This window comes from Pseudozyma flocculosa (assembly GCF_000417875.1).
Source record: "Pseudozyma flocculosa PF-1 unplaced genomic scaffold scaffold00001, whole genome shotgun sequence".
NCBI classification, from domain to species: Eukaryota; Fungi; Basidiomycota; class Ustilaginomycetes; order Ustilaginales; family Ustilaginaceae; genus Pseudozyma; species Pseudozyma flocculosa.
This window is the reverse complement of record NW_006920869.1, coordinates 1,417,785-1,431,879: the sequence shown is the minus strand read 5'-3', so window position 1 is coordinate 1,431,879 and position 14,095 is coordinate 1,417,785. Positions and strand designations below refer to the sequence as shown.

Here is a 14,095-nt window from a genome sequence, read left to right as displayed (position 1 = left end):
CCTCACCCCTAACTCTTGAACGCTTGCCTAGCTCGCATCGCAGCACCACCCGCTCCATTCTTTCTCTCTCCGCGACACCACCACCACAGGTGCCAAGCAAGATGCGCTACGCTACGCTCTCCGCGGCCTTCCTGGCCACCGCCACGTCGACCCTCGCCAGCCCCATGTTCCAGGAGCTGGCGCTGCGCCAGGGCGGCGACGCCAACGGCCTGCTCGACAACCTGCGCAGCAACAACCTCACCAAGCTCGCCGACGTGCTCGCCAACAACACGGCCGTGACCGACGCCATCATGGCCGACGACTCGGCAAAGTACTTCCTCGCGCCCAACGACGACGCCGTCACGGCGCTGCCCACCTGGGTCACGGGCAACAGCTCCATCCTCGAGGCCACGCTGCTCCAGCACGTCCTCCGCGGCGAGTTCAACGCCGACCAGTTCAACAGCTTCCCCCTGCACACCCTCGGACACTCGCTCCTCACCAACCAGGAATACTCGAAGCTGCCCGGCGGCGCCGGTCAGGCCCTCGCCCTCGCCAAGACCGAGCAGGGCTCCATCGTTTCCGAGGCCGTCAACAACGACAGCTTCGTCGGATCGCCCATCAACTACAACAGCATCACCATCCAGCCCATCAGCCACGCCGTCACCGTCCCCGGCTCGCTCCTCGAGACGCTTGACTACCTCAAGTACGGCGGCCTCCTGCAGGCCGTTGCCGGCGTCAACAACGGCAGCCTGGCCCAGCAGCTCAACTCGCTCTCCGGCATCACCGTCTTTGCTCCCTCGAACAAGGCCATCGCGGCGTTCCTTGCCTCGAAGCCCAACGCTTCGGACCTGCCCGCCGTCCTCGGCCAGCACGTCGTCGCCAACCGCGTCCTCTACTCGCCCCTGCTGATCGACCAGGGAGCCGTCATCTCGACCTCGGGACAGGACATCAAGTTTGACAACGGCGCCGGCACCGTGACCGTCGACGGCAAGTCGGCCAAGATCCTCCAGACCGACATCATCTGCGCCAACGGCGTCATCCACCAGATCGACACCGTCCTCGCATCCAACAAGCTCGACGAGGCGCGCGCCAAGCAGGCAGCCGACTCGGCCCAGGCCGCCATCGACGGTGACCGCGCCAAGTCGATCGCCGGCCCCGTCACCGGAACCAATGCCATCACCTCGCAGGGCACCAACGTCCCCGCCGCCCAGGACGGCTCCGACGCCAACAAGTCGGCCGACCAGAACCAGTCCGGCGCCGGTACCGGCCAGAGCGAGACGGGCGTCGGCAGCAACGGCGAGGCCCTCAACGCACAGAACACCGGCCCCAACGCTAGCAACTTCACCCTCGGCGACATCGCCGGTGCCGCCGGTGCCGCCGGTGCTGCTGGTGCTGCTGGAGCTGCCGGTGCCGCTGGCGCTGCTGGCTCCGGCAACGGCGGTGACGCCAACGGAAACGGCCAGAACGGTTCCAACGGCAACGGCGGTGACGCTGGCGCCAACGGCCAGAACGGCGGCAACGGCAACGGTGGCAACGGAGGCGAGCAGAACGGACAGAACGGTGGCAACGGCAACGGCCAGAACGGCGGAAACGGCGGCAATGGCCAGAACGGCCAGAACGGCGGCAACGGCCAGACTGGCAACCAGAACGCCGGCCAGGGCGAGAACTCGGGTGCCCAGCTCACCATGTCGGCGTTCGGCTTCGGTCTCGCTGCCATCGTCGCCACCTTCGTCACTCTTTAGAGTCATACCTTGCTCCTCGCCCACTTCCCGCCCCGTCTCTCCCCTCTTTTCGTACTTCGTCATTCCATCGTTCGGTCCCATCACCTTGCCGGTGATAGCGTAGACTGAACAGCCCCCTTTTCCTCCTATCCCTGCACCGACTTATCCTCTGCTGTATCATGCCCATCTCCCGACCTCCCTCTCCCTTGATGTATAGTCTCGTTGATCATTGGACTCACCCGAAGATACCATGTCAACCGTACCGATCCAGGGTGAACGAAGGGTTGCGCATGTCAGGGTCGAGAAAGGGGCGCCCACGCGAACTGCCTGTCGGCCTATGGTTGGCCTTAGGGTCGCATCAACGACGAGCTCACGCTGACGCAAGGGGCGCTGCCATTCGCAGGAGGAAGATGAGAGTCGATGAATCGTGACTTTTGCGAGGAGAGGCGATAGGACCCCGAGAGACGTTACAGAGATCGCATTGAGCGTGGAGAAGAGGGTTCGGCGGGGGGTATGGAGATACAGATACATGCAATGGTCGTCGTTCTGAATTCGCGGTGACGTTTTAATCTGAAAACGGGGTGGCACTGCGTCCGGAGTCCTGGTTCAGCCTACTTCTTGTCGTTGGTTGTAGCATCGCGGCTGCCGAGAACGACATTGTCCTGGCTCTTGGACTTGGCGGCATCAAAGACCTCGGTGGTGGCAGAGTCGCTCTTGTCGAGGCGCGGGAAGTCGTCGTTGTGGCCAGCCTCGCGGATGACGCCGCCGTCGTCGCCGGTCCCGCCGTTCTCGGCGAGGAGGCGGGCGCGGAAGACGCGGCGCTTCGAGGGGAAAAGATCCTGGAGCGACCGCGCGACAATGTTGCCCTCGTACAGCTTGCTCATCATCTCGAGCGTCACGCCCCCGGTCTCGGGCAGGAAGACTGCCGCCCAGATGACGGCACACGTCGTGATGCACGCAAAGATGAGGAAGGTGCCGAACTTGATGGTGACAAGCGCCACCGGCGTCATGCGAACGACGGCCAAGTTGAAGCCCCACTGCGACATGGTTGCGTAGGACATGGCAAGCGAGCGCAGGTGGTTGGGAGCGACCTCGGCCGAGACCGACCAGGTGACGGAGCTCCAGCCAAGTCCGTAGCTGTCGCAAGGTTGGCAAAATCGGAAGAGGGAGGACCAGGTGTCAGCATGCCGTCGCGACCGCCTTTGCAGATGCACAAAGCAACGCCAAACTCACCCGACGACAAAGATGTAGATCATCGCGAGGGTCACGTATCCGACGCCGTCGACCGGCACGGACCCGCTCGCGGGGCGAACGGCCTGGTAGATTGCGATCCAGAAGAGGGTGAAGATTTGGATGATGCCGCCGAGGATCAGGCACCATTTCCTGCCGAGCTGCTCGATGGCAACGACCAGGAACAGGGCGGTAGTGACGATCTTGACAATGCCGTAGACGCCCGTCGCAAGCAGCGAAGCCGAAGGGCCGCTGACGCCGAGCGTCTTGAAGATCTGAGGGGCAAACACGTTGATCGCATTGGTACCTGTGGGGTGGGAGGCGATGCAAAGACGCAAAGGGCCATGCTCAGCACCTCATTTTCCACAAAGGGCGAGCGACATGGCGTTCAAGCCGACTTACCGGTCCACTGCTGAAAGAACATGAGAATGGCGCCGGTCATGACACGGTAGAAGGTGACGCCGTCGGCGACGGAGAGGCGCAGCTGCTTGGCAAAAGACAGCTTCGACTTGCCCTCGAGGTCGGCCTCGATCTCGGAGACCATCGAGGTGATGTTGGGGTGCTCGGCAGGCAGCGCATTGATAATAGACAGGGCCTGAGCGCCCTCGGCGGCGCGATCCTGCTCAATGAGCCACCGAGGCGACTCGGGCTGGAAAACGATTGTTGCGGTAAAAAGCGCGCCGGGCAGCATCTGCAGCGCAAACGGGATCCGCCACATGTTGGACGAGCTCTGGTCGGGATAGTTCTGAGCCATGCCATAGTTGCAAAAGAATGCGAGTGCGATGCCGGTAACGTTGAGCAACTGGTATAGACCGCCGCATCTCCCCCGGATGCTCCGGGGTGCGCACTCGGAGAGGTAGGTTGGGACGACGGCGCTCGAGAGACCGACGCCGAAGCCTCCGATGGCGCGACCGATGTAGAGCTGGACGAGGGCGGACGAGTGCGACTGGCCGTTGAGGCGACAGGTGGTCTGGATGATGGAGCCGATGAGGAAGATGATCGAGGCGAAGATCATGGTCGGCTTCCGGCCGTACTTGGACGGCAGGTAGAGGCCGGTGGCCGCGCCGATAAAGCAGCCTGCCTGGAGGACCGAGACGATGTTGCCCTTGAGATTGGCGAGCTCCTTGTCCTTTCCACGAAGGCCGAAGTCGCTTTGGAACGCTGGGAAGTCCAATATGCCGCCAATTAGGCCAGTGTCCCACCCAAAAAGCATGCCAGCCATGCATGTCGAGAGGGCGAGGAGGTAGACTCGGTAGTGGATGGCGAGCTCCTCCTTGATGGCGGCGAACCCGAGGCGCTTGCTGGCCTTTTGATCGCCGGCGCCGAGGTGTGCATCGTAGTCGATCCGCTCCTCCGTCGACGAAGGTGTCGACACCTTGCCTGATTGGGTCGTCATGGTGTCGAGAGGAGTCGAGTCGAGGGGCCAGAAGGTGGCCACGAGGTCGTGCAAAGAGGACGGCAGGCACAGTCTTCCGATGCGCGGCGAGACCCAGGGGGACGAAAAGAGGCGAACACGGCCTCTGACCCGTAGAGTGAGAGATGGAAGAGAGCGGAAAGGAGGTCCCAAGGAGAGTGAAGAGGAGTCCCGAGGAGGAGGATATGAGGATGAGGGAGGAAAGGGAAATGGAGCGGGTGCGGGGGGGCTATTTGTACTCCGGGGTAAGAAGTGGGTTGGGCGCGGGGAAGCCGGCCGCGCTAGCACGGATGTGTGGGGCCCACCTGCAGCCAACGACGCTAGGGCATCGTACGTGTAGGTATGTACGCACAGTCCTTCGATGTCGAGGCGGGCTACATCTGTTGTAGCTGGATCGTGGCGAGTCGCAGTAAGGACAACTGCCGAGCCGAGCACATGCATGCTCCCCAGCAGCCCTCGAGCGGGGGCCCCGGATCGAAGGAGCTGCGAGCATGCGTAGTGTCACTCGCCATCGCCCTCGACCGTCGGAAGTTGCGCCGAGAGCTGTGACTGGGCGAGGGGGCCACAGAGGGAGGATCGAGACGAGAAGCAGCAAGCGCAAGCATCGAGTTACCGGTGACCGCCTGCGATGCCGGGCGAGCAATCAGCGGGCAAGCTACGTCTGCAAGAACCGAAGGAGCGGCGGCAGTTTGCCACACCGAGCACCGAGCAGAGAGGCAGAGGCACGACTGAAGAGCAAGCAAGAAATTGACCGGCGGCTGTAACCCAGCGGCGGGTCAGCCGGGTTGCTCCTGTCACGAAGGGGCCGACGTTGGCTGCCAGACAGGCAGGCGGCGCCGGGTCGAGGGAGCGAGCGGAGCCTGGTTCGGCAGAACCGTTGTGCATAGGCGAGCGTCGCCGCCCGCGGGGAGTTTTCACCAGGCGGAACACCCGCCCAACCGGCTGACCACCCACCAGCCTGGCCACCGCCGCCGCACCGGACAGGCCGTGGGGGAGCCTCGCTGCCCGCGGGGAGCGTTCCGGGAGGCTGCTTGCTTCTTCATGCCCCGTCCACCACGGCCCTCGCAGAAACGCACCGGTCCACACATGGCACGCTGCCTTGGCCTCCTCCCGCGGGGAAGGCCGACCGCTGCACATGCTTGCTTTCCCACATGGCGCGAGACGCTCGCCCTCACCGCCGGCTCGCCTCTCGCTGATTCGTTGGCAGCATCGATCCTACCCCTTTCTTGCATGCATGTTCCTTCTGCCCTGCCGATTCCTTCCGGCCTCGTCCCCACGCTGAGGTGACGTCGGAGTCCAATGGCCATGTTCTTGGCAGCGGGGCGTTCCCGGTACTCGCATGCCGGTTCCCTAGCCTATGGCACGTAGTACAAGAGTGCTCCAGAGCTTGTCGGGGGCGCTCCGTCGGCTCCTTCTCGAGCCAAACCGTGGCAGAGCCTGTCGCCGGGTTTGACGGAAAGAACTCAGGCTTCCTTCCCGTTCGCGGCCAGACCGGACGCTGCTTAGGGACCTAGCCAAAGTCAGAGGTAGACGGACAAGATGCCGGGATGGGCGAGCGTTCATAAAACCAACGTTGATAGGCGTGAAAAGCTTAGATGTCGTATCGCCGGATGGCGCCCCGTCGCAGCCCGGATAGGTACCGGTAGGACCGGATCGGTACTGCGGCAAGCTCGCCCAACCTCTCAACCCCGACGACCGCGCTTTTTCGCCGGCTGACCGTCGGTCCTCGATGGCTTCTGACCTGACTGCGTCCGACTCGGGCCCGCCGCAGCGCTTGCGTCGCCATCGCGCTTGCGCTTGGGCACCGCTGCACCTCCAAGCCCCAGCGACATCCCCACCGGCATATCCTTCCTCTCCTTCTGCACGTTCTTTTTCCTCCTCCTCTCGAGCGCCTTCTTGAGCGATTTGCGCTTGTCCTTGGACGCGGCGTCGCCGCCGTCGCCTCCCGCGAGCTGGTCGTACTTGTCCTTGAGCAGCATCGCGCGTTGCTCGGCTGCAGTGGATCGAGGGCGACGACGGACTCAGAGGGGAGGTCAGCGAACCCTCCCAAGTCAGAGGTAGAGCCACTGGACAGCGACGTGACTCACATTTCTTGACATAGAACGGCTTGAGACCCTGCTCCACCCGTTCCTTGTTCTGCCGCTTGAGCTTGCGCTTCAGCTCGGTCTCTCGGTCGCGCCGCTCCCGTTCGCACGCAAGACCCTCGGCCCGGCGCAGCGCCATCTCGACCTTCTGCCGCTCGGCGCGGATGCCCAGCGCCACCTCGCTCTTGGCCTTGGGACCGGCCTGATTTGCCTCTTGCTTCCGCAGCTTTCCATGGACCGTCTTGAGCGTCTGCAGCTCGTTCTTGAGCAGCTCGGGCAGGAACGAGTAGGACTTGGAGAACAGGTCGGAATTGGTGGCGCCACCCGAAAGCGAGTCGAAGCGAGGATCCCGGACCTTGCTCGAGGCTATCTCGACGACGTTGCGCCGCCGCGAGACGGGCTTCCTCGACGACATCTCGGTCGGGGCGTGCTTGTTGGCGCGCTTTTCGAGCTCCTTCTGCTCCCGCTCCTCGCGATCCCGGCGTCGGATTGCTCTCCGGTCCTCTTGCTCTGCGTCCGAGCCGTCAGCGTCACCGCCGTTCCTGCCCTTGAGCTGCCGCAGTCGTTCCTTGACCTCCCTGCGCTTGGCCTCGAGGTTGTCGTCCTCGTCCGCAGCATCGGCTCTTCCCTTGATGGCCTTCTTGCCCTTCTTGCCGGCGGCGAGTCTCTGCCGGTCCGCTTCGAACTCGTCCGGCTCCAGGTCCGAAAGTCCGATGCTGGCACTGTCGTCAGCGTCGGAATCCTGCGAATCGTCACCGAGCTGCTGACGCGCCTTGACGAGCGCCGAGAACGGTATGTTCTTCATCTCTGTTGTTTGGTGGCAGACCACCAGGAGGGCGGTTGAGTAGGCGGTTCGGCATCCGCGTGGGGACCGGGCAACGGCAGGGTCGGGTACTTACGCTCTTTCAGCTGCTTCTCCTGCTGCTTGCGAGTGTATGCAGCGACCTGTGCTTCCTCGTCCGAGCCCACGTCCGAGTCTGACTCGCTGTCGCTATCATCTTCCTCGCTGCCGTCGTCGTCCTCTTCATCGTCGTCGTCGTCGTCGAGGTCGTCTTCGTCGACGAATTGCGCAAACCTCCGCTCCTGGTCGTCCTCGTCGTCGTTCTGCCTACCGAATGTTGAACGCTGGTCATCTTCGTCTTCGGAGTCATCTGTGACCTGTTCCTCATCCCCGCTGTCGCTTGCTTCGTCGTCGTCTGTGGAAAGATGGAGACTGCCCTGGTCGTCGTCAGAGTCCTGCTCGAAGGCGGGGGCGGACTGCTGCTTGGATGGCTTGCCGCGAGCTGCTGTTGGCGCCTTCCTGGCTGATGATGAGGCGGCCGGCATGGTGTCTTAAGCGCAAGGTCGAAGGAGAGCCCCTGGAACGGTGGATGCGATGAGGTCGAGGAGGAGGTAGGTCGGGAACGGGGATGCAGATAGAGGCCAAGCAGGCGAGAGGCGGTCAGGGAGAGCGGCGCTCAAACAGCGAAAAGTGGAGAAGCCCAACACGCGGATTTGACCAGGATTCAAATGGCAGCGCGACCCTGCATGGCCACCCATTAGAAATCCGCCGCCCTCGCCAATACAAGATTTTTTGAGCTTTGGGTGGGCCGCCTGAATTTTTTCAGACCGAGGCGAGGCGAGGCGAGGCGGCTTCCGGCTGGGCTGGCAGCTTCACTTCCTTCTTCGCAAGCTGCCGCCGCCCTTGCTCTCTCCCTCCTCACTGCCTCACTGCCTTGACTCTCACCCGCCACCTCTCCTTGTCCTCTCCTACATCCACCACCGCAACCTCGGCCTCGGATCGTCCGCACCATCGCAACGCCAGCACACCGCCGCCTGGACACCTCGCACAACGGCCGCCACCATGGATCCCGGCCCCTCCAACCCTGCGGGCCGCGCTGGCCCGCAAAAGTCCAAGAAGGCGGCGGGCAAGGGCAAGCAGGAGGCAAAGAGCCTCACCGGGCATCACTCCCAAGAAGCCCTCGACAAGCAGTCGAACTCCATCGGCCGCTCCACTGCCACGCCAAAGACGCTCGCCCTCGCCAACCCGACGTCGCTCAAGGATGCCAAGGCGCCAAAGAAGTTTGATCAGATCCGCGACAAGAAGCTCCGCGCCCAGATGGCCAAGCAGCACCTCTCGCAGAAGCGGGCCGTCGAGAGCGCAAAGCTAGCCAACGAGTACCTCCACGCCTCTGCACCAGGAGAGGGCGCGGGAATGATCGAGACCGAGGGCGACCTGGAGCGGACGCACCGGGTCACCCAGCGCGAGATCAAGGAGTCGGTCGGCATCGAGACCGCAAGGAAGGCGTTTGAGCTCCGCCTCGACGGCGGCAAGAACGGCACGGGGCTTGGACCTTACCGGTGCGACTACACGCGGAATGGGCGGCATCTGCTGCTCGGCGGTCGCAAGGGCCACCTCGCCGCCTTCGACTGGCAGAGCGGCAAGATGTCGTGCGAGATCCAGGTCAAGGAAACGGTGCGCGACGTCAAGTGGCTGCATAACTCCAACTTCTTCGCAGCGGCGCAGAAGAAGTACACGTTCATCTACGACTCGCAGGGCATCGAGATCCACAAGATGAAGCACCACAACGAGGTCAACCGAATGGAGTTCCTGCCCTACCACTTCCTCCTCGCTACGGTCGGCAATGGCGGCTGGCTCAAGTACCAGGACACCTCGGTCGGCAACCTGGTCGTGCAGCACCGGACGGGTCTCGGCGCCTGCAACACGATGGCACAGAACCCGCTGACGGCCGTCATCCATCTCGGCCATTCTAACGGCACGGTGACGCTGTGGACGCCCAACCTGAGCACGCCCGCGGTCAAGCTGCTGGCGCACCGGGGCCCGGTGACTGGCATCTCGATCGACACGCGCAACGGCGGGCGCGAGATGGTGACGAGCGGGCTGGACGGGAGCATCAAGGTGTGGGACTCGCGGATGCTTGGCCGGGGGCCGAGGCGCGAGTGGATCAGCCGCAAGCCGGCCACCGACGTCCAGTACAGCCAGCGCGGCCTGCTCGGAGTCGGGTGGGGCGCACACGTCAGCGTCTACGATACCAATGCGCCGCTGGGCAACGCGCCGCCGGGCCCCTACATCACCAACGGCTTCCCGCGCAGCGAGCCGCTCCAGGTGCGCTGGTGTCCGTTTGAGGATGTTCTTGGCGTGGGCCACCTCGGCGGATTCACGAGCCTCATTGTGCCGGGAGCGGGAGAGCCCAACTTTGACTCGAGCGAGGCGGACCCCTTCGAGACCAAGAACAAGCGCAGGGAGAGGGAGGTGCACGCGCTGCTGGACAAGATCCAGCCGCAGATGATCACGGTCGACCCCGACGTCATCGGGTCGCTCACCTCGTCGCACGACCACCTCTCCGAGTCGGTGACCCAAGGAGCCGCCGCGCGGCTGGCGGGCGCGCGAGGTCAGATTGCCAAGGCGGCCGACGGCACGCCGTACGCGCGGCTCTCGCGCGTGGAGCGGCTGGCGCTCGACAACAAGGGCGGCTACGAGGGTCTCGTGCCCCCCCTCGTCGCACGTCGCCGAGGACGACGGGGACGAGGATATGGCCGAGGGCGCCGACGAGGAGCTCGACGTGATGAAGGGGACCGGCGCCGTCAAGCCGGGGGCGGACCAGCCCAGGAAGAAGAAGGAGGCCAAGAAGGCCCGCGGCCGGAACAGCACGATGAAAAAGTACCTGCGCAAGCAGCAGAAGAATGTCATTGACCCAACCAAGGTGAGTGGCCGGTCGTTGCGCTGCCGGGGCTTGCGATGGTCGTTTCGAGGATCCGAGGCTGACGAGCTCGACTTCATTCCGGTCTCGACGTTGCCGGCAGCTCGCCATCAAAGCCAAGCTGGAGCGGCGGAAGGCGGAGAGAGAAGCCGAAAAGGCGCGCCAGGCGGCGGGCGGAGACGGCGGCGACGACGGCCAACCGCGGAGCGCGCTCGATGTGTTTACGAGGAAGAGACAGTGAGGTTGGCCGTTCGGTCTCTCGCTCTCGACGAACGGGAAAAGACATGCCCAGGGGACAGGCTGGCTGCCCCTGTCATCCTTCACATCGTGCTCTTGGGTTTGTGGGCGTGCGGTAGTGCCTGGCGTGACTGTGATGCTGGCGTCTAGTCTCCTCACCGGCAGCGGGTCCCGTCACGGACATCCGACGGTTCGATAGGCTAGGCCGAGAACGTCTGGTATGACTCCATGGTGCAGCCAGGATACCGGTGCCGAGGAGAGGCGGCGAGACGGCCAGCACACTAGTTTGCAGGCTAGGCTTACGGGTACAGGTACGCTTGCGTCCGACGTCGTCTCACCCACCCAAACTCAGGGCCGAGTTGCAGAACACAGAGGAAGCAGGTGATACCGGTAGAGGACCGAGCCCCAGCGACAAAGACGAGGTCACCTAGCCTGCCTGTATGTACCTGCGCCGTACGTGTTGTAGGGCGCCGGATCCGTGGCAGGCGTTGGCGGCCGAGTCTCGGGGCACGATGGTACGTACCTGTACAGCACCGAGCCCATCGTGAACGGCAGGTGGCGTACGTGAATGGCTACCTAGCCTGCCTGCTTCCCCAGATGAATCTCGGACGTCATTAAATCGTCCCGGGACTACATGCCCGTCTGCATGAACGCCCCGCTTTCCGCATTACGGACGGAGCGAGAGAAGCTACGGTGCAGCCACACTTCCTGCGGACCGTCTACGTCTTGGTGTAAGGCAGGAGGAGAGAGATGAGCCCTCTTTCGTTCCGCATCGACGAATGCGCAGGCAGGGGTCATGAGGCGCAGCCGCTCGACGAACTTAGACAGCATCTCCGATGCGGAGCCGCCGGTCGGGCCGCCGCCGCCGCCGTGTCTCGGGAAGTGCCAGCCGTCTACAGGTTTGCACGTACGCATCGTCGTCATCACCATGCTTTTGTTTGGCCCTACCATGTACATACCTCCTGGCCTGTTGGTGGCTACAGATTGACAACGGCAGACCACACATAGACCAGGAACATGGCATCCAATAGCAGCGAGGGATCGCAGCATCGTTGCATCGGACCGACCTGGTACCAGGCGATGCCCTACGTATGTACGTACTCGCGACCCTCTTCAACCACATAGGACCCGGTTCGACGTAACTAGCTGCAGAAGCGTTATGTACGTAGCTTTGCGAGCAAGCCTTGACCGGTGATCTGCACAGAGGGGGCGTCTCAGGCTGGACGCGATGGAAGGCGGAGCTACGCACGGAAGCTAGACGAGGTGGCACCGGAAGCGAGCGGCGTCACACCTCGAGCCTCATGTGACGCCCAGCGGCCTATTCGCCGTACGCGCCACCGGAACTCCATCACATCAGCTTGCCTGCCGCCTGGCCTCGTATATACCGCGTTTTTGCCATCGCGCGCCGTTCACGCTTTCGTCAACAGTTTGAGCTGTTCAGGCAACGCGGGGCTGATACCCCGAGGTCTCGACCCCCCGGGGCTGAGTACGACTCAACGACCAGAACCAAGGGCCACTTGGAGAGCGCCTGGTAGATTCGCTACAGTGCTGCTAGAGGGTCGCAGCCTAGGGTCATGGCCTATGATAAGCATCCGACTCGGGCTCCAAACTGACTCGTACCGCCACCCATCGCCCCGCGGGTGTGCAGAGGCCGTCTTTGTCGTTCGTCGAGCCCTCTCTCCATCTGATACCATGGACTTTTTCGAGCCAATACTGCCGTTTGACTGCGAGAGCGTCGCCCGTTCGATGAGCATTGCTCGCAGACTGGCCACGTCTGGCAGCAATGTCCGTGCGAGCGAGCATGAACGCGAAGCTGGTTGGAACACACGAAGTCGCGCAGCGAAGGTTCGAGTTGCAACCTCGTCTCACCGCCGTCGGCCGAAGAGACACGCAACGCCGCCGACTTGCTTCACACTGGTCATCATTGCTGAAAGAGACACGCCGGTCCGAGAGCTCCGGGTGATGACAAGAAATACACGCTGGGCTCTCCTCGTCGCCGCTCCCGATTGCTAGAAGCCGCCAGCTGGCAGCTTCGAACCGTTCGAGGTGCTCGCCGAGAACGCCCTGGCCACCAGAGTCTCAGGGGGTCTGCGCCCCACCGGTCACTCCTCCATCGCTGATGCAGGCCGGATGGGAACGCCGGGAATGAACTAGGTACAGACCTCCGAAAGGTGGGTCGCGGTCGCACCGAAGCGAGTGCACCGGCCGAGCCTACGCACTCAGTTTTCCGCACCGTGCATCTCGGAGGTGGGTTGAGCGTGACCCGCAAGACAGTCTTAGTCTGGACGAGGTGGCGCCCGTCTCGCCGGTCAATCTCGTGAGACGGGTGCCCCTTTCTCAGTCGGTGGCTGCGCATAGTCGACCCACCAACGCGTCAGCCTCATCCGTCCGAGGCCTTCAGTCGTCGGGAATCCTTTGGATCATCGCCATGCCTCGCGACATGACCTCGAGTTGCTCCCTTTTTGCCTCTCGGGCTCGATGACTGCATAGGCCTCCCACCTTCCGATGACGCCGGCCCGAGCTGACAACGGTCCAAGCTGATCACAAGGGGCTAGGGGAACTGTCGTCGAGGCTTCGGACCTCCGACGGACGACGAGGCGCCACGTATCGCAGACGCTGCGGGGGGAGCTCATCCACCAACAGCCACCATCCGCCAGCGTGTCGGATGGGCCGCGAGCGACCCGTTGCCCACTGCAGACTCGAGGAGATATAAGGAAGCTCGCTGTTCGTCGATGACCGGTCTTCACCCCACATCACTCTCCATCTCTCTCTCTCACACCCATCTCTCTGCCTACAGCTCTCATAGCACCGCTAATTACCTCTCTGCAAACCTTTCACGATGCTCGGATTCACCAAGTCTCTCATCCTTGCGGCCCTCGCCGTCTCGGCTGCTACTGCCGCGCCCACGGCCGACAAGCACGACCGCAACGTCCACATCGTCACTGTCGGTGAGTAGACACGTGCGGACGCAACCGTGGACCGTCGTGCCGCCCGGCGAGCTTGTTTCTGACCCTTGTGCGACGACCGTCGTCTCCCGCCGTAACTCTGCCTGCTTGGTTGCCCGACAGAGAACGGCAAGCGCTTTGACGCCGCCGTCTGCTACGGTGCCTCGAAGCAGTTTGTGCACTACATCAAGCAGAGCGTCTGCAGCTCCTACACTCGCGAACCCGGCCAGGACAGGACCTGCGTGTCGGACGTTGGCCAGTTCCCCAACGGCTACAACGACTTCTCGCACCACTGCCAGAGCGAGCTGCAGTTCGCCACCTTTACGCCTACTCCGGACGACAGGGCGACCGTGGTGCTTGCCACCGCCGCCGACTTCAAGACCGAGGTGCTGCGCTGCGAGGGTGCCAAGCGCGAGCACATCTACCCCGAGTTTACCATCAACCACGCCCTCTGCAACGGCTGGCAGCCGGGTACCGACTCGTCCAAGTTCCTCTGCGTCCTGGACAACGGCAGGATCCAGGACCAGTCCGCGTACACCGACCTGCTCAAGCAGTTCGCCGGCTCGTGCAACGTGGCCAAGGGCACCATCAAGGGCAAGCTCCAGTAGGGCCGCGTTTGCATGGCACCGCCAGCGCGCCCGTATCCGCCCGCGCCTCGACCAAGCAGCGACTCGCCGGTCCAATAGATTAGCCCTTTGTTTCGATGGCCGGCAAAGCTGTGCTATGAGTCGACCATGGCCGATGTGACCCATTCCCTCTAAACTCGTCTTATGCTCGCCCCTCT

At 63.3% G+C, this 14,095-nt stretch overlaps 5 protein-coding genes across 5 annotated transcripts; 3 read left to right on the top strand and 2 right to left on the bottom strand.

Annotated features, from left to right (window-relative positions):
• Positions 1-101: 101 nt before the first annotated feature.
• PFL1_00513 (uncharacterized protein) lies at positions 102-1,721 on the top strand (the record flags this gene model as incomplete). The annotated part of the gene is made up of 1 exon (XM_007878007.1): positions 102-1,721. The coding sequence occupies one exon, from the start codon at positions 102-104 to the stop codon at positions 1,719-1,721; it is 1,620 nt and encodes a 539-aa protein (XP_007876198.1).
• Positions 1,722-2,311: 590 nt separating this feature from the next.
• Positions 2,312-4,326, bottom strand: PFL1_00512 (uncharacterized protein; the record flags this gene model as incomplete). The annotated part of the gene is made up of 3 exons (XM_007878006.1): positions 2,312-2,837; positions 2,934-3,237; positions 3,333-4,326. 3 exons carry the CDS (start codon positions 4,324-4,326, stop codon positions 2,312-2,314), a joined length of 1,824 nt encoding a protein of 607 aa, XP_007876197.1.
• Positions 4,327-6,026: 1,700 nt separating this feature from the next.
• On the bottom strand, positions 6,027-7,754 carry PFL1_00511 (uncharacterized protein; the record flags this gene model as incomplete). The annotated part of the gene is made up of 3 exons (XM_007878005.1): positions 6,027-6,337; positions 6,432-7,235; positions 7,328-7,754. The coding sequence occupies 3 exons, from the start codon at positions 7,752-7,754 to the stop codon at positions 6,027-6,029; spliced, it is 1,542 nt and encodes a 513-aa protein (XP_007876196.1).
• A 517-nt stretch (positions 7,755-8,271) lies between these two features.
• On the top strand, positions 8,272-10,370 carry PFL1_00510 (uncharacterized protein; the record flags this gene model as incomplete). Its single annotated transcript, XM_007878004.1, has 3 exons — positions 8,272-9,915; positions 9,944-10,132; positions 10,233-10,370. 3 exons carry the CDS (start codon positions 8,272-8,274, stop codon positions 10,368-10,370), a joined length of 1,971 nt encoding a protein of 656 aa, XP_007876195.1.
• A 2,728-nt stretch (positions 10,371-13,098) lies between these two features.
• PFL1_00509 (uncharacterized protein) lies at positions 13,099-14,058 on the top strand (the record flags this gene model as incomplete). Its single annotated transcript, XM_007878003.1, has 2 exons — positions 13,099-13,314; positions 13,435-14,058. The coding sequence occupies 2 exons, from the start codon at positions 13,099-13,101 to the stop codon at positions 14,056-14,058; spliced, it is 840 nt and encodes a 279-aa protein (XP_007876194.1).
• Positions 14,059-14,095: the final 37 nt, after the last annotated feature.